The sequence below is a fragment of the Nipponia nippon genome, unplaced genomic scaffold (genome assembly GCF_047370975.1).
Source record: "Nipponia nippon isolate SJK-2023a ecotype South Korea unplaced genomic scaffold, ASM4737097v1 scaffold_8, whole genome shotgun sequence".
NCBI lineage: Eukaryota > Metazoa > Chordata > Aves > Pelecaniformes > Threskiornithidae > Nipponia > Nipponia nippon.
Genome location: NW_028262402.1, coordinates 44722033 through 44745065, shown reverse-complemented (window position 1 = coordinate 44745065; position 23033 = coordinate 44722033). Strand labels below are relative to the sequence as shown.

Here is a 23033-nt window from a genome sequence, read left to right as displayed (position 1 = left end):
TGCCATGCTATCCATCTTGTGTTTGACATCTCTATCGGGGACGTGGAGGAGAGGAGGGAGGGCACACTTTCCCAGTTTGCAGATGACATCAAGCTGTGGGGGACCAGTCGACATACTCGAGGGCCAGGGTGTTGTTAAGAAGGAGCTGGAGACAAGGGAGGAACAGGACGATGGTTCCCCATGAAGTTCAGCAAGCCCTGTCCTGGGAAGGCAGAGCCCTGCAGGGATGCAGGCTGGAGTTGATGGGACCAGGGAGCAGCTGTGGGGGATGGCCCTGGGCCCTGGTGGGCAGTGAGCTGAGCCAAGGCCAGCCATGTGCCCAGGTAGCAACCAGGGCCAGCGGTGCCTGGCGTGGTGTGAAGGGGAGATGGCCCCAAGAGCCAGGCGAGGGCAGGGACTGTCCCCTCTGCTCAGTGCCCATCAGCCATCTGGGTACTGCATCTGGTTTTGGGCCTCAGCAAGATGGTTTTGGGTTGGGGCCCTTGCCCTGTGAAGAGAGGCTGCAGGATTGGGGCTGGTTCAACTAGGAGAAGGGATTGCTTTGGGGGGCACCCAACAGCATCCCTGGCACCAATGACAGGGATGGAGGAGACGCAGCCAGGCTCTTCACAGCAGTGCGTGGCAGGAAGGTGGGATGCAGTGGCACAAGCTGAAACACAACAGGCTCAGGCTGGAGAGAAGGAGAAGCCTTTTCCCCATGAGGACAGCCCAATAGTAGAGCTGGGGCCCAGGGAGGTTGGACTGTATCCAGCCTTGGGGGGTTCTATGCCTCAACTGGGTGAAGCCCTGAGCAGCCTGATCTGACCCCACAGCTGAGCTTGCTCTGAGCAGTGGCTGGGGCTGGAGACCTCCCCAGATGATCACCCTGCCAGCCTGAATCGTCCTGTAATGCTATGATCTGTGCTTAATGTATGGATACATGAATTGTAGAACACAGCCAGGCAGTAATAGTAAATGACCAGTCAAATGACCCATATGAAGGCTGGTAGCATCCGTTATGATAAATATGGCAGCAGATGGAGAATGAAGGGTATTTCCTGTCTCTCTGCACATTTTAAGACCCTCATCCTCCAAGTATTCCTTTCAAAAAAACCCCTTTATGGTCTCAGGTCTGCAATTCTCTATCATTTTATAAGACAAGTTGATGCTTAGTTGGACTTTCCCAAATGCTGTTTGTCAAAATAATATCTTGCTGCAAAATCTAGTCTCCCCTCACATTTTTCAACCACATTTAGGCAACTCTGAAGCTGAAAACACTGACAGAAGAAAAAGGTGACAGGGAAATATGCATCGCTCCAAACAGACAGAGAAGATGGAGAAGAAAGAAAACAACAACAAAATAACAGAAACTAAACAAACTGTATTGCTGATAAACTCTGGTAGGGAACCCAAGGCTTAAGCCAAAGAAGAATTACCAGATAAGAAAGTGGAACAATAACTTTGAAATTATTTAGGATTTATGCCTAGAACAAACAAAATCTGTTCAAAAAATTCTTCAGTGGCACACAGGAACTAAGCCAAGCTGGAGGAGCTGACAGAAGGTACTGGTCTCCTTCAGAGATGGAAAAACCTAGGGAAACTGGAAAATCTATGTAAGTGGACTTTATACTCTTGTGGAAGTGTTTTTAGTAACACAGATCAAATCTAACTTTCCATATTAGTGCTGTACATGTTCAACTTACCGAATGGGATCTTTTTGCATAAGCATTCTCTCAATATTGTCTTTTCTGCTTTGAGGTCAATGTGCTCTACAAATGTACATTAAACCCCTTAACTTCCCCATGCAGTGAGTATATCTCTTCTTGTTTCTTGCTTGTAAACCTGACATAACTTAGGTAGCACACACAATGAAACACGATAATGCAGTGACAAAACAAAGTCCAGAATTACTCGTTTCAAAACTTCATACTAAGTTCTACACCTTTGCTTGCCTAATCTTCCACATTTATTGCTGGATAACCAGAAACAAACACAGAGTGCTGGACCTTGTCCTGCATATGTGGTTCTATGTCCATCCTCGATTCAAGTGCCAGAACAGAATCATAAAATGGGATCTCAAATTGGAAAGGTGCTTTAGTTCCCTACACAGCTCCTCAGCTGACTGAGGTAACCAGAAAAACACTCCAGGGCTGTGCTGGGTTTGCAAGCGATGCTGGAAAGAGAGGAGAGACTCCAGGCTAGAAAGGGCCCCATGACATTGCTAGGGTGAAATCCATACCTAGAGCAAAACTTAATCAGTTCAATTAGGAATCAGTCTTGCAAAGGACAATAGATTGATCAAGAGGATTTACAGTCAGTTGGGAACTGGAAGGGACCAAGAGTTCATGCTTCTGCTTTCTCTGGAAGAAGCATGAAGCTCTGCAGAGAAGCTCTTAAAATTGAAGAGTTAATGTGCTCCAGAGTTTTTGATTTGTAAAACAAAAAACTTGTACTTTTTTACATACCAAATTCTTATAGCATATAATTACAAAATAAAACGGCTAATGTACTAACTACATGTGCATCCTGCTCTCCCTCTCCCTTTCTGCTACAACAGAAATAACCTCTTCAAATGAGTGTGAAGATAGCTGAGGCTTGCAGTTCTGCAGTATCGAACACAGAACCACAATATTCAAAATAATTAACTACAATACATTTTAAATGTCCAAAAAGCATAGCACATTTTGTGAAAAATAACCAGAAATCCATAAATCACTTTCTTAAAATAGTATGTGTATTCTGGAATACACAAAAGAATTCTGGACTAGAAAAAAATCAGATTAAAAAAAAAAATCCCATATCCATACCCTATTTTGTGTTCTAACCGGAAGAAAGAGGGAGATTAAAAGCTAGAAGAATCACTGTGGGAGGGTAAGATACTCAATATTGGTCTCATCATGTTAGCATTTAAGTGAGTAAACATAGAGACTGGGGCACTTAACAGAAGTTAACTATGCTTTGAGAGCAGAGGGGTTATTCAAAAGCTGAAATAGTCTTTCCTACCTGACCAAAAATGTTCCTTAAGGGGAATTTTATCACTTAAAAACCATCCTGCGCCCCACCTCAGCTCCAAATTATTCTCCTTCCACCTGCTTCCTTGCATCATGGTTGAGTTGCCAGCTGCATGCTCCCAGTCCTTCCCTTGTGGAAGTCCATTTTCATGAAATGTTTCACTACGAGACTAATACTGTGGAGTTTCAGACACATGAGTCTTCCCCATTCGTGTGGTCATGAAAAAATTTGAAATGTCTGGCAAAGCAGTTAGCTTGCTACAACACAGAACTGCATTCCCTTGCTATAGACTCCCTTCCTCTGAATTTCTAATCTTTCACAATAGAGAAACCAGAACCATTTCCCTTAAGCTAAGGCTCTGTTTATGTGAATAATATACTGGTCCTGACTCCACCCTCAGCAGAATCAAATCCTTTGACCCAAAATGCAGAACAAGGACTTTCTCAGGTGTAGCTTTCAGAACTGATCTTCCCTTATTCAAAAGGCTCAGCTCTACAGCTGTTTTCTGATTACTTAATTTCTTAAAATGGTGTCTTTCTACAGTAAAGAAAACACTGCTGAAAACAACTTGGCAATAGGACATAGCTTTTCCTTAAAATGCTTATGCAGAATACTGAAACACAAAACTGAACATAGAACTTCTTTTTTTTTTATGTTTGGTTGTCTGAAAATGCTTCCTTCTCTTCCCCTCAAACTACATCTTCCTAGTTAATATTTTAATTAGAAACCTAATTTTCACTATCTGCAGAGTTTCAGCTGACCTGCAAAGTGAGAAGTCACTCATACAGCCATTTCAAAAGAACAATACTGCTGTACTAAGAAAGCAAAGATTCTCATAAACAGGCTTTTTTAAAACAAATTATTCATTTTTCATAATCCCTCTCCAAAGATCAGAATGTACATAAGGGAGGAAAGCTTTGAAGGAAACCAAGCTAACAGAGCCTGTAAGTCACAGCTGTCAAACAGATTTTGTTGTATATATACTCTAATATCCCCAAAGTAAGCATAAGGGTTAAGCTACATACTTACAATGACAGGCTTATTTGTTTAAAAAAAAAACAACAAAAAACAAGCACACAATCAAAACGTAATCACCATCCCATTCCTATTTTTACTCTTTTACGTATGGTTCCATTAAATCCATTTCCGCTGTTTTTAAATGGCACTTTATAATTCACTACATTTATTTGGATGAGTTTCAGCTTGAGAGAGACTTAAACCAAAACAATCATATTCAGATTTAGATTACAGCAAATCTGGAAGAGAAGGGCAAGGAGGGCATTTTATTCTGCAGTGTTCACTGAAGAGAAACTTCTGGATAGAAAGATGGGAGAATCTTAGTTTTTAAACATACCCTGAACTGGAGAACAGCACTAGACTTTCTTAGCTGTTTTTCTCTTTTATGACTTAAAATGTTCATATTTCAAGTACAAGTATCAGTGCTTAAAAATGCCTCCTGTATCACACATTTTTGGTTTTCTTTTGATTTTTAATGTCACAAATAAACAATGTCAAGTCAACTCTGTTACAAAGTTGAAAACATGTACTGAGAATCCCTCCTGCGCTGTTAATGTTGTCATAATTTTTTCAGATTGCAACAGTAACTGGAAACAGATGGGCACATTTAATGGCAAGTTCTATAAAGCTTTTAATAAACAGAGTTTTTCTGAAGTGACCTCAGCAAGTAATGTAACTTGGGCTGGTCCAGCTGAGCCTCAGTGCTCATTACTTCAATTGCTTCATCCTTCTCTGGGGAAGCCACTGACAAACTCTTACTAATCTAGAAGGTTTACGGTTGTAAGTGAAAACATAGATGAGGATCTCACTAAACCTTCTTCTTTAAAAGCTTTTTGCACATGCATTCAAAAAGAAGTCAGATGTCAATATAGAAACCAGTCCCTGAAAAAGGTTACAATTGCCAAAATTAAACTATGGTGTCCATATTTACATTTGCATGTGCACAGACTCATTTTAATGTACCACTAGAAGGTCTAAAAAAATTAATTTAGTAACTTCTCAGCTGAGATACGGCAAAATGTAACACCTAGACCTTGGTGTAACACAACACTTAGAAAGGTTCCAGGACAATACCTTAATTTCTGTTGTTTATTAAATGCATATTGGTAAAATGCAGAAGTAAAAAGTCGATGAAACATACCTGTCTTCAGTTACACTTTAGAGATATGTTTTTTAAGAATTTGAGGGATGCTAAATTCTTCAACAGAAAACTTTCCAGTACTAAAAAATTCAAGTAGTATTATATAATATTTCTAGGCAGTCACTGACCTACAGTAATATTTCATACAGCTTTCTCTAAACCTCTAAAGGGAGCTTTTATTTCCTTTTGCTACAATAAAACACTTTCTGCAGTGTAGCTCCACCAGAGCTTCTTGCTTTTGATTTTGTAAAAACTCCCTGCAATGTTTATCACTATGCTTGCTTGTCCTTTGCTAATAAACTAAGTCATGAACCTAATCCTCCTGTACAGAAACAAAACAACGTAACTGCAAACATAAAAGAAGAAAATGGTGACCTTGTGGTACGCACTTTGTAGGGACAGGTTGGATTTGATTTATAAATCCAAAGTGTACAGAACTGCTTGCTTGAACCTACACAAACGTTTGTTGGTTTTTTAATGCTTTCATGTTTATGTGTTTTCAGAACCTTACCAACTATTTGAATACACATGCAGTACATACATGTTTTAAACTTCCAAAAGCAAGATTCACTAGATTGAAGTAGCATATGGGAATCACACATTACCTAAACAAAACCCACCAACACAGTTAACTCCTCAAAGAAAGCTATGAAGAAATACTTGACAAACACTTTTGATGCACAGAGCGCTGCCAAATAGAAGCCATAACATTTGGCCACCTCCGGGATGAAGGTCTTCCTAAGACTTCAGTTAAACTTCAGCTAAACTTCTTGAGATTGATGAAAAAAAATGAAAGTGTGAGGGGATAATTTCCACTCTTCAATGATAACTTGCACTGTGGAACTGAGAAAAGGAGAAGCTGCCTGAATAAACTGTCTATCCTTGAGAGGAAGTTTTTTTCAACATTTTAAACTCAAATTCTCTCTCTGCAAGATTTCTGCATGAATTTAATTTTTTTCACACAAATTCTGTTCATTGCTAGCTTACCTCCTGTTTGAGTGATGACTTGAATGTCACTAGAAAGTGGTCCATCCCCAACAGAAGTAAAAGCAAGAACCTTCACAGAGTATGTTTTCTGGGGTACCAGATTCCCAATAGTGGTAATATGGCTGTCAGCCACATTGTGCTTCATCCAGCCGTTGACATGTTGAGTGGGGTCCATGGTATAATAAACTCTGTAACCTTGTATTTGTCCATTAGGTTCCTCAGGTTCTTCCCACTGTACCAAAATGGTTGTAGAGCTCAACATACGGGCCTGCACGTTGCGTGGTGCACTTGAAGGTGCTTGCTCTGAAGTCCTTGTTGACACAGGCTCACTGGGCGGCCCTCGCCCAATATTATTTACAGCAACTACGCGAAATTCATACTCTGAATATGGGCTTAGGCCAGCCACGCTATAGCGTGTTGTGGCCACCCCATCAATTTCTTTATATGGTTCCTCAGAGTTTTTGGGTTTGTGTTGGATTATGTAGTAAGAAACTGGCTCAGGGTTTCCAGAATCCCAAGTCAATGTTATGCTTGTTGCTGTGCTTTCTGTCACCACAGGTGTTCCAGGAGGTTTGGGCAAGGCTAAAGGTAAATGCCAAAAAACACAGTTAGCACTGTGTAACAGTAGATATTAATTATTACAATAAGCAGCTTAAAAACCAAAACAAGCAACAACAACAACAAAAACAAAACAGGAAGATTGGAATGGAAAGAAGGTGTGATCTGTTCAGACCAAACTTTTGGCAATTATGATTTACTACTGAAATCTACCAGAAAATCTTTGGGTTTTGTAGTGTAAGGTTTATTTGATATAAATTAATGATAGTGACTTTTGTAATAGATCCTGTAAACATATGCAGAAGAGGAATCTTATAGACAGACAGTGCACCATTACTGTTTAATTTTCAGATATTTTTTGAAACTCTGGTTTCTAGTTACTCAGTGAACATGATACTTGGACACCCAGCAACTCTGAAAATAAAAATGACTGGTTCTTAAAGGTTCCTGCTCTTGATAAGTATATGCAAGATTACAAGATCCTTTATTTACTTGAAAGGAAGGCTGGAAGCTAGACACAGGAGAATAATGGAACATTATGCTTAACTTATTTATCAGTATTACTGCTGTCTGAATCTGTATTTTGTCTTATACCAGTGATTGGCTGGAATATTTACCCTCTTGATTTAAGAGGGTTAGAGGCATTTAGTCCCTTGCAGTGTAATATATTTGTTCAGAATATGGCAATGAATGAAAGAAAAGACTAAACTATGTCCAAATACATGTGCTTGGGATATACCTTTGACAGTTATCTGCGCTATTGCTTCTATAACACCAAGGGTAGACATAGCAACACAAGTATAGTTTGCGGACTGCCTGACATCATTAAGCTCAAGGACGTTCCTCCCTATTGGCATATCATCCTCAGGTGTCAAATCTTCTGCTCCTAGCATCCATTTCACATATGGCATTGGTGACCCCACCGCAACACACGTGATATTTACACTCCCGCCAGGCATGATCTCATGATTGGTGGGGGGGATAGAGAACCTCGGTGGGACCCGTCGAACTGGAACAAAACACAAAAAAAGGTAATAACATATACAAAAAAAGAAACTGAGTCTTGCATACGGACTACATGCAGTGTACAGACACAATTTAACGTTTTAACGTGTTATTCCGATCTGCCAGAAAATATGTATAAAAGAAATACGAGACTAAACAAGAATTTTGTCTGCACACAATGTGAATTATTCTATATTTACTTGAGGATATTATTAGGCACATTCATACAAAGGCTGATTCAGACCTATTAGGGCCCCACAGTTAACTAACTACATACTAACAATACACAAACACCATGCAAAAGATATACACACGCACACGCGCGTGTGCGCACACACACGCGCGTGCATATATATATATATATATGCGCCTTTTATATGCCCATACATATATATGCACAGAAGAAAACCGGAAGGTCAACAGCATGCTTGAGTTGATCACCAAAACCAACTTCAATGCTGCGTGCTTCCAGCTGATGTGAATAAATGTGCTAGGCCACATTGTCACATCACAGTCCTGGAACACATTGCCTACAGTACATTGAAAGTGCAATTTCATTTGCTTTCAGACTCAAAGTAGATGCAGCCTCAAGACCTCACACTAACACTGGAACAAACATAGAAAAAAAATATATAATTACACACAGACACAAATATATATATATATACACATATATATACATATATATACACATATATAAATATAAATATATATATATATATATATATAGTCACAGAAAGAAACTAGGCAAAGCCAGTACAAAGTACTGGATTTGGTCATGCAGGCAAGCAGATGACAGAATCAATAGAGAATCATGCTTAGGGAAATGTCTGAGCAAAAACTGCAGAAAGAAAAAGAACTCAAAAAGAATACATATTGGGTGAGGAAAGAAAACTTGAAAGAGATAGGGATAGGATAAGCTGACAGATATAGGAGTTTAAGAGAAGCATAAGAGTTTGAGGGAGAAGGAAATTAGATTAAGTTTAGGTGGTTAAAAAGCAACTGTTAGGAAGGGCCAGTGGGAAAATAGCAGCACATTTAACATTCAGGATTCCACTATGCTCACAGTTGAGGGAAAGCAAAATAAGCTATAAGGATCAATAATATTAGACATTTCTGTATTGATAGCAAGGCGTGGCAACCTTAAACACATAGCAGGACATTGCACTAACAGAGTAGTTAATATTTAAGCAAACACAACACCAAGAAAATTACCAGGCAATAACAGATCAGTGTTCCTGCTTCAAATATTCTCAGTGGTGTGCACATGTGTGGGGGAAGTGGAAGAGAGAGAGGTGGCTGAGACAGGTAGGTTTGTATTTAGGCCTTTCACTGGGCAGTGTACTTGAAACTGTATTTATTTGGGTTTAATAGAGGCTAATCATTAAGATAGTTTTAATTCAGCAAAAATAAAAAGTAAAACAAAAGACTATGAGTGAGTTTTTAAAAAAAATAAGGAAAACTTTATTAGTCTGAAACCTTTCCACTGGGTTTGATTAAATTTCTGTGATCTTCTATGGATTCAGAAGGGGCTTACTGCAATGGCCTCATGAGTGAATGACAGGCAGAAGGGGAACAAGCAGAGAGCAAAACATCCGTAAGCGGCCAGGTCACAGAGGCCACACAAAGCAAGCAGCAGGCAATGAGGAATTTCTTGTATTGAATGCAATTCTTACAGACAAAGGAGAGTTTAGTCTTCATGCGCGGGCTGTTTAGAAAAGCAACTGCTTAAACCATTCCTTGAAAAGCAGGCATCAGTATAAACAAGAAATTAAAAGGGAAGAAAAAGCAGGAACACTGACCAAGTTTACTAGACGTTAGTGTTAAAGCTAAAAAGGTTGCCATGCATCCAGGTGCATTCTCTCTTATCATGCACAACAGTTAGATACCAGCACTCATCAAAAGCCATGACCAGGGCATTCTCTGCTTAAACATAACATTAACTTAAAAAATGCCACAATGCAGCTACATTCATTTCATTTGTATTCTTTGTTATTGGTTTAATTAATAGTTTTGTAAGGTGGGTAAAAAGTAAAAAACACACCAACCTTCTCGCAGCTCTGAGGGATGTAGGGGGTTTGATGCAGAACACAATGAAATGAGGAAAGGAGAAAAACAAGGGAAACACAGAGAGAGTAAAAAGGCCATATCAAGGCTTTCAACTGCTACTTGAACATCTCTACTTGCTCTAATTAAACCTTCCTACCTCATCTTGAAAAGTTAGCATTTTCCACAGGTACAGCGGTGTTAGAAACAATAGCTAGCATAATTTTGAAATTTTCCTTTGGATAAAAAGGTATACATGCCTCATGCAGTACAGGAAAGTCAGTATGTTGGAGGAGAAGAGAAAGAAAAAAAAAGATCAAATAACTTTCTATGGATGTCGTAACTATGAAATGTTTTCCTTTTTTTTTTTTTTTTTTTTTTTTTTTTTAATTAGTCAAAAGAGTCACACCATACAAAAACATACCAGGTAGATTGAAAAATCAGCTCTAAAAAAATTTCAAAATCAAGCTAGGTATTTTTGGTAAGGTCATCCACCCTACAGTAAAATTTACAGCTGTTTATGGTTTCAGTCCTATTTCCCCCACCCATCCCCTTATACTGTAGACACACACACACACACATATATATACACATATGTATGTATGTATGTTATAGGCTTTATTGTACAGAAAGCCACATCAACCAGCCGTTGGAAATACTGCCAGAAACAAAGCACTTCTTTCTAGTTGAACCAGAGGAATATTTTCATATGTTAAAAAAAATAAACCTTTTCTACTACTGTACAGAGGAATATAATTGTTTCCTTATTAATCATGCCTGTCATATAGACAGGTAATTTCTTAAAAAAAATATAGCCAATTGACCACTATCATTATAAGGACTACACTCACAAGTCTTACACTAAAGATATATAAATATATATATATACATACATATATATAAAGAAGAAATAGAAAAGAAGAAAATACAGTTGTGCTCTGCATACATATTATTATAAAGTTAGAAGCTTTTCCTTTGCAATTACGCAGCAGAGGTCATGTAGGCGTACACCTCAATGCCTTGGGGTTACACTCAGCTGATTAGTAGCACACCGAGCAGTCACCTCAGGAGTTTGAAAAGAAAAGGAAAACAAAACAAAAACCAGTAAAAGAAAATGCAAAGCACAATTTAACTTAATGCAGGAAAAATAGAAGTCAAGATGTAAAAATATAAATATACTTACAAACCTTAACCCACAGGATAGACTGGACTCAAGAGTGCTTTAAAAGAACAAAACAAACCCCAAGCCTTTCCTCTACACTTCTAAATGAATTTTATGACTGACACATTTACCATGGCATTTTGATTATTACAGTGGTAACTGCATAGATCCTGGAAGTATCTTAGCCCTGAACCTGAATGAAGAGTGGATGCCAGGGTTATGTCATTCCTACCTCTGACATATAGATTGGCAGGGGCAGAATAGCGTGTACCCGCACTGTTGGTTGCAACACACTCATATTTGCCTTGGTCAGATTCTTCACTGAGTTCAATTTGGAGGGCACCTGTATGAATATAAAATACATTGCCAAAGAGACGGTCAGAGAAGGCTTTTTATATCCATAACAATACACCGCTTAACAATATGAAAAGCTTGTATGCGAAGGTCCACTCAACGTCGGTTCATTTTCTTGCTAAGGTGCACAGACAGAAAATGATGCAATGAAAAAAACAAGGAGATTATTTTTTTCACATCATCAGTGCTAGCACAAGAAAACAATTTGCATTTGGCAAAAAAAAACCCTCTCTAAACAATACTCTTTCCTAAACCATTAAAATGAAGATGGGTGAGACTGCTTCAAGGAAGAATGGCTTTTGAATAAAACAAAAGAGATTAAGTAGTTGGGTCATTATATTTTTTTAATTTTTATTTCATTGTTTCAATCTAGTAACGAAAGTAGCACAAAAGGTGGTACTCGTAAAAAAGGCAGGACAGGCTTCAAGAAATCTTCTGCTGAAGAAAGCCAAAAATGTGCAGCAAGAACAAAAAGGCTGCTTTAAGTGAAAAAAAGAAACTGCATTAGTAATTTATAATTATCAAAATATTCTTTTAAAGAAACAAAACTCCCTTAAGACATGCAGATCAGTAAGAAAAGAAAGACAGTTTGCCGCAACTTACAATCTTAAAGTACGTTTGCTGAAAAACAAAGAGCAGTTGAATTAGAAGACAAAAAAGTTAAAAAGCATGGTCTACGTCAACAAGGAAGAACCAACCAACCACTGCTGAGGACCATAGGAGGGCCCCCCCCAAGACACCCATCAAAATCCACAAGTGGGATTAGCAGTGTGGTGTCACAAAGCCCAAGAAAAATACAAAACAAGAATTACAAAAGAAGTAAACAGTTTTGCCAGAGTATCAAAAACCAACAATACCACATACCACCAAGAATAATAAGTCATTAACCTTTCATTTCCAAAGCCTGTAGATTAGAAGATCCAAAAATCCAGAGGTGAGAGAACTCCAAGAAAAAGCAAACAAAAAAAAACAACAAAGGGGAAAAAAAACCTTTCTTTAATTTTTTAGGGGGGGACACATCATTTTCAACTTTACGAAGTTAAAAGAAAAAAAAGGATTGAAGAAGAACAAAAATAAAAACCTTTTATGAAAGATAAGACAAAAAGAAGATAGTCCATGTTGTCTTCTGCATGTCTGCTACTGTTCTCCAGACCATCTTGGCTTTGGTCCAGGACAAGAACAGCTAAGGAAGAAAAAAAATGATCTTTTTTTGCTCCAGTTGGACAAAAAAAAGAGGAAGGAAAAAAAAAGAAAAAAAAAAGAACAAAAAGAAAAAGAAGAAAAACAAGAACAAGAAAAAGAAGAAAAAGAAAAAAGAGGGACAAATGGTACGCTGTGACTGGGCTATGGCCAGAAGACCTGGATATGCTTTCTTTGAAGCATATCACAAATCAAATTATCGTTTCTTTTTTTTTTTTTTTTTTTTTCCAATGAACAAACAAAAAAGGGAAAGGAGAAGGGAGTGTGCAGAAAGAAAGGTCACAATATGAGAGTCACTGATCATAACCAAACAGGACAAAGGTAAAAAAAAATCAGATGATAGACATTTCTGTGGTTTGTTGTTTGTTGTTTTTTTTTTTTTTTTCTTAAAAAAAAAAAAAAACAGGACAAAGATGAGAGGGATGAAAGGACAGAAAGAATGAGTAAGATCATTCTGTGAACGTTAGTTCAGCACTCTTACCTCTTATTGGTGTACCACCTGGGTGGATAATATGAATGCAAATAAGATTAGAAAGAAGAAGCATTAGTACGAGAAGAAGGAGGCTAGGGCTTTGGAAGAAGAATCAAATTAGATTTACAGAATTAAATAAGGTCTTAAGAGAAACTTGAATTACTATACTGTTAAAACAGGAATATATTAGTATTATCAGGTTATAAAAGCAAGTTGCATTGTACCACAAAGGGCAAAGGCTACAATTGGCTGCATTGCCATTCTCAGAGTAGCATCTGAGTTCTTAGATGTTTGGTTATATAGGGTTAGATATATATCGAATATGCCTCAAATACTTAAAGGAAACTTTACAATACTGTACTTATGACATAGTTTAGGAAAATATTGGAAATTCTATTTAAATATGTATATATAAATCTATATATATATAAAAAGAGGATACACTGAAGGCTATCTCAAAACAAACACTGTAGTTTAGGCTGGATTATGGCATTTACTGTTCTACAGCTATGTGATACGTGTACTGTTTCTTTTAGGTGTTGCTATGACTGATAGGACAACATTTCTGTGGAGGTGTGCGTGTGCGGCACTATAGGGATCTGGTGACTACGCTGACTGTTAGTAAAATGCATGCCATGCATTTTAAGAATAATAATAGTAATCATATAATCATAATCATAATAATCATAATATTCTGAATATGGAAATTAGTGGGGGTGAAGTGCGCTTCAGAACTAAGCACTTACCAATAGATTCTGGAGATTTAAATACGGAGAGAAGAAAGACAGCATAAAAATATTATTATATTCCTTATAATTTGGTACAAAGTTTTCAGTTAAAGCTTTATATACTAAATCATCTATGTCACATGTGAAAAATTAATTCTTAATTTACATTAACAGAAGGTTAATCTACACAGTTCTGCTGACAACAAGCAAAAAGTCAGTTAACAAGACGATTTAACATCACAGGACAGGTCAAAAGCTGAGAATTCTGGGAAGACACGTGATTAAACAACTTAGATTCTGCAACGATATCTACTACAATTGCCAAAGAAAAAAGCTCATTATGTCCCAATTATCTTATTTAGGGATAAGCTTTAAACTTTGTAAATTTAGGGTTTTGTTTTGTTTTTTTTAATCTAAAGAGAGCAAAAGAATAAACTAGGGCAGGAGGAGAGTGAAAGAACTGCTAGGGAGGTGCAAGGGGCAAAGAGAGAGAGAGCAGCAAAAGCTGGATTCTACACCAAAAGCAGACTTCTGTAGATCCAGATAATGTAGGATTCATAAAGCTTTAGCGTGGGCGCACACTACTGTGGCTAAATGTGTTGGAAAAATGCTCAGCCAGCAAAAAAAAATTATTCCATAGATTACCCAAGGATTTCTTTTCTTTTTTTTTTTTTTAAATTTTCTTTTTAAGGTATAATTGTGCATGGGAAAAAGTATTGTGTTTTATCTGTTTGTGAGAGGAAAGAAGATGTGTCCAAACTGGCTAATCTTTAGTGGAGTCAAATGTGGAAAAGACAGCACAAAACACATTTTAAATTTTAATTGAAGTGTCTAATGCAGGTTTTGGTTTTGATGAATATAACCATTGGTACTCCTTGCAATTTCTGAATGAAGTCCAATGTTAAAATAAATTTGTTAAAAAAAAATAAAAAGGAAAGAAGAAAGAAAGAGTAGAAAATGGATCCGTCAAGTACTGCAAAAAGCAGTAAAGAAAAAAATTATCAAAAAGTACAGTCACAGCAGTGAGCAATGTGGAGTAAACAGAAGCTGCAAAACACATAGAGACAGACTCTAGAAAAGGCTATGACAACATCACAGACATGGACAACACACTCGATAACACAGAAAAGAGAGGAGGAAGAGAAATTATTACCTATAAGTAAAAATTAAAAAAAAAGGAAGAGAAAAAAAAGAAAGAAAAGGTGAGAGAAAACATCTCTGGGCATTAGTGGAAACAGTAACAAGACCCTACCTGAGCGTAACTGCTTGATGCGGCCATTGTTGTTGCTTGTGTCAACAGGTAAGAAATCTTTGAACCAAGTTATTTCGGGATCAGGATTGCCACTGGCTGCACATAGCATGGTAGCTGTACGAGTTCGTTCAACCACCTTCAGCTGTGGGCCCATATCAATGGTGGGGAAACCTCGGGGAATTTGATCCTCTGCAAAAGAAATGTACAATTTGAAGAATTTCACATCAGTTACGTAGTAACTCATGAAAGCCCCAATCACTACCCTGCTTAACATTCAAGGGTCCCCTAATTGTTTGTATGCAAGGAATTCATGCAAAAACCAGATACTCAGGCAGTATTTTGGGTAACTTACAGTGATCAAAATGCTGATACAAAATAGAAAGTTCATAAAAAAGTGGCCACAGACTTTATACTTACTTGTGAAATGCATTAAATTAGAGATACTGTATGTAGTGCATAATCATTAGACTCCCACTATGCTACTTTACAACACTGATGTTGCTCTCCTGGCGTGAGTCCTTATTATTTTACGTGAAATATTGAATACCTTGTCAACAACAGGGAAAAACCCCTTTCTTTACATGAGACAAGTACACAAGGAAGTGTGATCACACAGTATAGGATCTGGCCAGGGACTCAGGACACCCAAGTTTTATTTCTTGCTTTTATCATTGTTACCTATGTGCTGCTGGTCTTAACATTTAATGTCCCTGTGCTTCAGTTGTCCATCTGTAAGATGGGTATGACAGTGCTTTACTGCTAAAGAGAAGTGCTATGAGGATGAATGCATTGCAAGATTGCACAGCACTGAGAAACTCTAAACATTGGAGCTATGCAGATATCAAAGTTAAAGTGACAGGACATTCATAATGATCTTGAATGGGGACCACTGTGTCAACTAAAAGACACAGACATGGTCAAAAATCCTCAACTTAGTGCAGTCAATAGTGAAATATTAAGAAATACTGAACAAGAGCAATTTGCCTTGTTGAGATGATACATGCTAGCAAGTAACACTGGAAGCACAGTGGGATAAGGCAATTCCTCAGAAATCAAGTTAGCATAGGGAAAATAATCTATTTTAATTACATCATCTTGCTCTTCGTTTCCATTATAATGGCAAAAATATTTTTATTACAAAATAATTGCTATTATTTCAGTTCAAAAAGGACAAGCAAAAAAAAATCAAAGAAAGAGGATCAATACTAACTATAAAACACATCTTATTAAATGCCTTGATTGGTGGTTACTGACATGTAATTGATTAAGGCATAAAATTAACTTAGAAGAAATTGTTCAATGTCAATGCTTTTCCATTAAAAATGTGTCATATTTTCAAATAGTTACAGGGAAGTCTTCAGACTTTTCTGAAAAATGTATAGCAAGCAAGTACATCCTATAAAATTTTGCAGTTCCTGGGGTCTGGTGTCGTCCATGAACTACTTAATTGCTTGCAATACCAGTGCACATAGATACTACTCTGGTATAGTAAATGCAATTCTCCACTAAGTTTGCATAAGTCTTCAGAGCTAGTATTGCTACCAATCAGTGGTTAAGTGTCAAATCCTTCAAAAGCTATAGGCTTTTCCCAAAGAAAGGTATGTTTTATGTTTGTTTATAAACATGAAGTCTTTACTTTGGCAGTAACTGACAAGATTTGACTTGTGACACAGAACAGGATTTTTATGATCTGACCTTTCCTTTCCTACTTGGCTCATACAGAAAACTCTGGAGTCCCTTTTGCAAATACGTAAGTGTAAAACAAAGATAATCTATCTTGAATTCTAATAGGATGGAGTAGTAAAGAGCTTTCCTTTCTTATTTTTAATAAGGATAATTAAATTCCATCCATCCCCCTTATGCATAGAATCTCTTTGAATGAATGCTCTTCATGAAATTTTCATGAGACACATCACAATGTAACAGATTCAAATAGCCAGAACTGGTGTATTTTTGACAGTTGTGGCTTGTTTCCAATCTGGCTTTCAGGTATTTGGCAATGAAACCCAATATTCAACATAAAATGGACCAGAGAAATAATGAAATTTCTAATTGGAGTGCTTATCACAGTGGATTTAGTTTTTAAGATGATAATTGCTTTTTTTCTCTGTAGGCTTATTAGTGATTTCTACAAAACTGTCTTTACACTGTGATGATACCAAGTTTGACAGATCATCAAACACACTGTGCAAGAGAGCTGAGCACCAAATCAGTGAACAACTGTCTCTCAACCACAGTAAGAGAAAAGTAACTATTAGAAAATTTTGATATATTGGTAGCTCTACAATTTTACATGAGGTGAAAAGAAAAATATTTTTTACTGCTCATTAATATGCTCATAGTATATACCACGGTTCCCTATTAATATTCAGTTCTAGTGAATTAGCTTCCAATTCATCAACAATTTAAATCAGACTTGACCTTCTCAAAGCCATTTGATACTATCATTTTGAGAGGCCATTAAAGGGCAGATTTCTCTGTCCTTGTGCTTAGTGAGTCATACACGTAATACATATTTTGTTTAGGATGACAGATACAAGAGATTTAGAAAGAGAGCACATTCTTTGGATTTGTTAGGTGTCTCAACAGTGCTGCATTCCATTACTGGCATTAAGAGAATGCCTTTAGTGCTGTGCTAGTATCATTTCCAATTGCTGAAAGAGCTCTACAAAAGTTATTTTTCACTGAATGTATCATCTGAACAACAGAGAGAGGCAGTTACAAAGGCTGGTTACCACATGAACCCTTAAGAGAGAATGACACAAAACGGCCTTGCCTTGTTTCCCATCGCGGTTGTTCTCAGTATTTCTAAACTGTCTCTCTATGTATTCAGTCTGTTGCACATTGCTTATCTGTAAACAATGTCCTTGAGATTCCTACCTCTGCTGCCAGTTTTGTCAAAGTGGTAATTGCTTCCCTTCCAAGCAACACGTATGGAAAAAGTACATTAAACTCTACATTCAGATTTCAGTATAAGTAAACCTACATACATTGTCCAATGCATAATTTCACATGTTGCTGCACCTGTCTTAGAGGTAAGCCTGCCCTCACAAATGCAACAGCATCTAGAGTGGAGACCCAAACTCAGCTTTCATCTGTAGACAGTAATTTTGATGGACTGGTATCTTGAAAATACCAACAAGTTAAATTATGCTCTACCAAAAAGAAACCATACTTACCTTTAAGAATATCTACAGAAAAAAACCTCTGAACATAGCCGTGCCACAACGACGTATCAAACTCTGTTCTGCTCGTCCTTTAACTGTGTTTTCTCTCATCTTAAAGGAAAAAGTGTGCTGTTGCAATCTCTCTTCTTTAAATGACATAATTCTTTTATAAGATTTCAGGAACTTTCCAAGCTACGTCTGAAGTTGTACTGTCAAGTCTATGTATATACAAAAGCTGAACCCAAAGAAAGAAGAGGATTTCATCCAAATCCAGTACAATGGATTTGGCTCTTCATGATAAACCTACCGATGTGTACAACACAGCTAAACGAAGAGAAAAACAGTGATCTTCATTCAGCGTTTGTGCCACACCTTCTTAACATTTTGACTACTTTTCCTGTAAAAAGCTACTTTCAGATCATGTCTAGGCCCTGCTGGCAGCAAGAGTGGCAGGTTTTAGAAACAGATTGGGTCTTAAAGTCTTAAATTATTCATAGCTACCTTGCTGAATCACTTTGGCAATCAGCATCAATTGACATGAAAATATTTCTGTTAAGTATTTCCTTCCACATTAACTATTTGCACCATTGAAACATCCATGTTCCAGAATATCCATATTAACCTGTAGTTAAATCTGTGTGATCTGCCTAACTAAAATACATACCAAAAGTCTTTCACTGTGCCTCTTAAAAAATATTATCCTATGTGAACCAATTATTCTCATTGCGGAAATGCAGGGTGGTTCTTCATTCTATTCAGGAAGAAAAAAAATCTATTTCAAGATTCACTGATAGCTTTGCCACAGGCAAATTTTAGTCATTCTGCAGCTCACAGAATAAAAAGGCACACATGGAGTATTCCCAGAATACACCACAGACACTGAAGATAAACTGCTGCAATAAAGTTTATTATTTCAAAGAACAGTGTAAATAAAGCTTTTATTTTCACTATTCCAGATGGCAGCAGCATATAATTTGCACTGTTTTGACATCATGACCGTATTATTCAAAATCACTCTTCCTGCAACTGAACTAAACGCACAATTGAGAACAGTAAAATCAAAGAGAGTAGGGGAGGGAGTAAAATCAACATTTTGCAGCAAAGTTGGTATTCTGCACTATTATTGAAGAACTACACATATGAATAAATTGAAAAATAAAAACAAAGCTGTTTTTAATTACACATAAAACACTAATTTGGATTTGAAAGATATAAAGCATCAGAAAAGTGCCAGTTAATAAACATTATTCCTATTGAAATACTTTACAAGGTAAACTTTGCCAAAAAGGTAATTGTGAACACACAATAAATTCTTTTCCCAGGGTCCTTTGTTCAAAGCTGCTATATACAGATAGATACTTTTACTTAGTGGTGCTGTAAGTCCGTAAAGGAGGGTAATGACTACACTGTAAGAACAGATCTAGGTTGGGATTTCTCTTAAATTTCACGCACTTATACCACAAAAAGAAAGGCAATTAGACATTGATAAGATGATCACAGACTCACTAACAGTTAGTAAATATTCAACAAGAGAACAGTTTCCCATACCATCCCACTATGCATTTACAAATATATTGAAGATATATTCATATATTCATATATTGAAGACATGTGCAAAGCACTTTTGATGCAGAAGAAAACAAATTTGTTTAGTAGCTCTGTATGCAATTACCCTGCAAATTGCAAAGTAATGTCTATATAACAGAACATAGAGCCACTTAGACTGAATTATCATTTGTATGAATGTTGAAGCAGCAATTTCACATTGCATTAAGTCGGTTAACATTCATTGTTACTAGCATTTAGCCTTAAATAAGTTCTCTGTTTTAACAAATGAGTGCATTGAGCCTTCGAAATTGGATATCTTCATAAGGACATGAAAATGGAAAAAGGAATTTGCACCTTTTGGCAGTTCTCAAAATCTGCTAAATTAAAACTGTGCGTAGTGAGCTCTTTCCAAAGTGACGTGTCTCATTCATGTGAACAGTGAAATACCTCTCACTCTCCTTTAAGAATGATGTTCTGAACAACAAGAATCAACACTTGGGAGAGTCATCCATCACTCATATGAAAACACAGGCCTCAAAATAAGGGTTTATTCTCACATTTGCACTCAGCTGTCATAGCTTATAGCACAGCATATGATCTGAACACCATACAGCCAAATTTGGTTATGACTGAACTTTTGGATATCTGTTCTGCTTACTGGGAATGGAAAGGGAAATACAAAAGGCCATGTCCTAAAAAAAAAGAAAAAAAGTAGGGAATCCAAGAATCCCTGCCAGATGTCCCTTCTCTAACATAAGGAGAGAACTCAGCCAGAGTTATGGTAATGAAACAAAAGCAGAGAATGTGAAGTGGTGTTTTAAGTCAGGGTATCATATATTTAGGAAAAGACACACTAAACTTCTGAAGCAGAGAAGATACAGTATCTCACGTATTTCCACATGCAAATGTTCACAAGAACAAAACTATGTGTTTCGCACTGGTGAATAAAAGACAAGAGGATGGCAAAGGGCAGGGATACGAATTTCCGTGATTACCATTTCTAATTTGAGGCTTAGTTTCCAGACAGGGTTAGGATTTAGATTACACTAAATCAGGGTTAAACTGGGGCTTGCCAAGAATGAGGATTAGGAAAATGCATGACTGCTCTATCTAGTCAATATTTTTAACATAGTAATATTTGTGGTTTTACATCCTCCTTACTTTAATTTGAAAAATAAAGGGGAAAGAATAACAGTAGTGCAGTGATGGCAGTCTTTGCTTTAAGCCTTAATTTTTCACATCACACAAAGTCTTATGGTGCAGTAAATAATGAGATCAGCAGCAGGTTCATATGTACACCTGAGCTCACTTCTCATGTTAGTAGTCTGAATATACAGATTGGTCCAGAACACATAAAGGCATTCTTTTCTTTTTCTTCCCCTCTTTTCTACTCATTAATACTCTGTGTTAAAATATTGGTATTAGTAAATATATATGACACTTTTTATAAGTAATTACCTTATATTCATTCTTAAGTATAAAGCAATAAATCATCACAATAAAGTTGTAACATACTAATTTGAACTGCGAAGGAGCACAAGCATCTTGTTTTTGCTTCACCAAACAGGACAAGAAAGAAAAAGTGAGCAGTCTTGCAAAGGAGCTGTCAGACCATACAGTCCCTTTCTCCCTCCTTCCTCCCCATTTGCACTACATGTCTAAACCTGTGCCTAAACCTAAAGGAGTGATAATACTGCCTAAGACAGTCAAACAAACTCAGCTTGTGATCACGGCCATTTCTGTTACTGATGTTACAAAGCTTTCAATGAGTTATTTCCTCAATGCCATAATCTTACTGAATACTTTTTAATGCAGCCTACATACTCTGCAGCCCAAACTGACAAGTATAAATTACACTAACTCCATTAATGTCACAGCTGCAAAATTTAAGGACCTGACAAAGGAACTGTAGTGGCAAAACTATTAACTTTATTTAAGCCTTGTTTTCAAAGGAGAATAATACTATTTTTTGCATTTCTAGTTCATCATCAAACGTGTACATTTTAGAAAGAGAAAGGGGATGACTTTCACTTTGATAAATGGAGAGAAAGGTGCTCCAGAAGGCCTACAGTTTTGTCCCTTAGCAGAAAGAAATAAGGAATAAGGGTGATGAAATTGTATCCCTCCAGTTTTAACAAAAGATGCTTGGATCAGGACATTAAAAGTACTTCTGGTGCAGTGAATTAAACAGTAAGTTATTCAAGGTAGAGGCTATGCATTCCAACTGCTTTTTATGGTGCCTGGCACAACAGTGCACTCATACACATGTAGCAATTTAGATGTTATTGCAGTATTTCAATAAATAGCAAACATAATGATGAATAGCAAACATAATGATGAATAACAAACAATAAAAGTGCTATTATTGCTGAAGAGAATGAGAAAAAAAGAGATATGTTGTCAGAACAGACAATGAACTCTGGAAAAATGCAGTTGAAGAGGATATCCCTTGAAACTCAGTATTACTGAGCATTACACTGATGTTACTAGTACAAAATATGCACAGTTTTTCTACATCTAATGCAGCATTCATCTTCATTGTTCTGAAGAGCATGCTTAAAACGTTCATAACATTACTACAGATAGGTGACTGTAAAAAAATAATAGATACAGTAGCTTCCTATGACAAGGTGACCCGCTTAGTGGATGAGGGGAAGGCTGTGGATGTTGTCTACTTGGACTTTAGTAAGGCCTTGGACACTGTCTCCCATAGCATTCTCCTGGAGAATCTGGCTGCTCACAGCTTGGATGGGTGCACTCTACGCTGGGTTAAAAACTGGCTGGACGGCCGAGCCCTGGGAGTGGTGGTGAATGGAGTCAAATCCAGTTGGCGGCTGGTCACGAGTGGTGTTCCCCAGGGCTCAGTACTGGCGCCGGTCCTGTTCAACATCTTCATTGATGATCTGGATGAGGGGATTGAGTGCACCCTCAGTAAGTTTGCAGATGACACAAAGCTGGGTGGAAGTGTCAATCTGCTGCAGGGTAGGAAGGCCCTGCAGAGGGACCTGGACAGGCTGGATCGTAGGGCTGGGGCCAACTGTATGAGGTTCAACAAGGCTCAGTGCCGAGTCCTGCACTTGGGTCACAACAACCCCATGCAACGCTACAGGCTGGGGGAGGAGTGGCTGGAGAGCTGCCTGGCAGAAAAGGACCTGGGGGTGTTGGTTGACAGCTGCCTGAACATGAGCCAGCAGTGTGCTCAGGTGGCCAAGAGGGCCAATGGCATCCTGGCTTGTATCAGGAAGAGTGTGGCCAGCAGGACCAGGGAGGTGACAGTGCCCCTGTACTCGGCACTGGTGAGGCCGCACCTTGAGTACTGTGTTCAGTTTTGGGCCCCTCACTATAAGAAGGACATCGAGGTGCTGGAGTGTGTCCAAAGAAGGGCAACGAAGCTGGTGAAGGGTC

The 23033-nt window shown here is 37.6% G+C and overlaps 1 protein-coding gene across 16 annotated transcripts in view; it reads right to left on the bottom strand.

Annotated features, from left to right (window-relative positions):
- PTPRD (protein tyrosine phosphatase receptor type D) overlaps positions 1-23033 on the bottom strand; it is a 1305401-nt gene that overhangs the window by 127797 nt on the left and 1154571 nt on the right. For 11 of the 16 annotated variants that reach the window (XM_087741431.1, XM_087741446.1, XM_087741430.1 and 8 more), the window contains 5 exons: positions 14914-15102; positions 12943-12960; positions 11140-11250; positions 7434-7703; positions 6137-6718 (listed from right to left, as the gene is read on the bottom strand). In XM_087741431.1, the coding sequence (XP_087597557.1) occupies positions 6137-6718; positions 7434-7703; positions 11140-11250; positions 12943-12960; positions 14914-15102 (1170 nt within the window). The remainder of the gene's footprint in view (positions 1-6136; positions 6719-7433; positions 7704-11139; positions 11251-12942; positions 12961-14913; positions 15103-23033) is intronic. The other 5 variants (XM_087741438.1, XM_087741439.1, XM_087741442.1 and 2 more) reach the window with 1 other exon arrangement.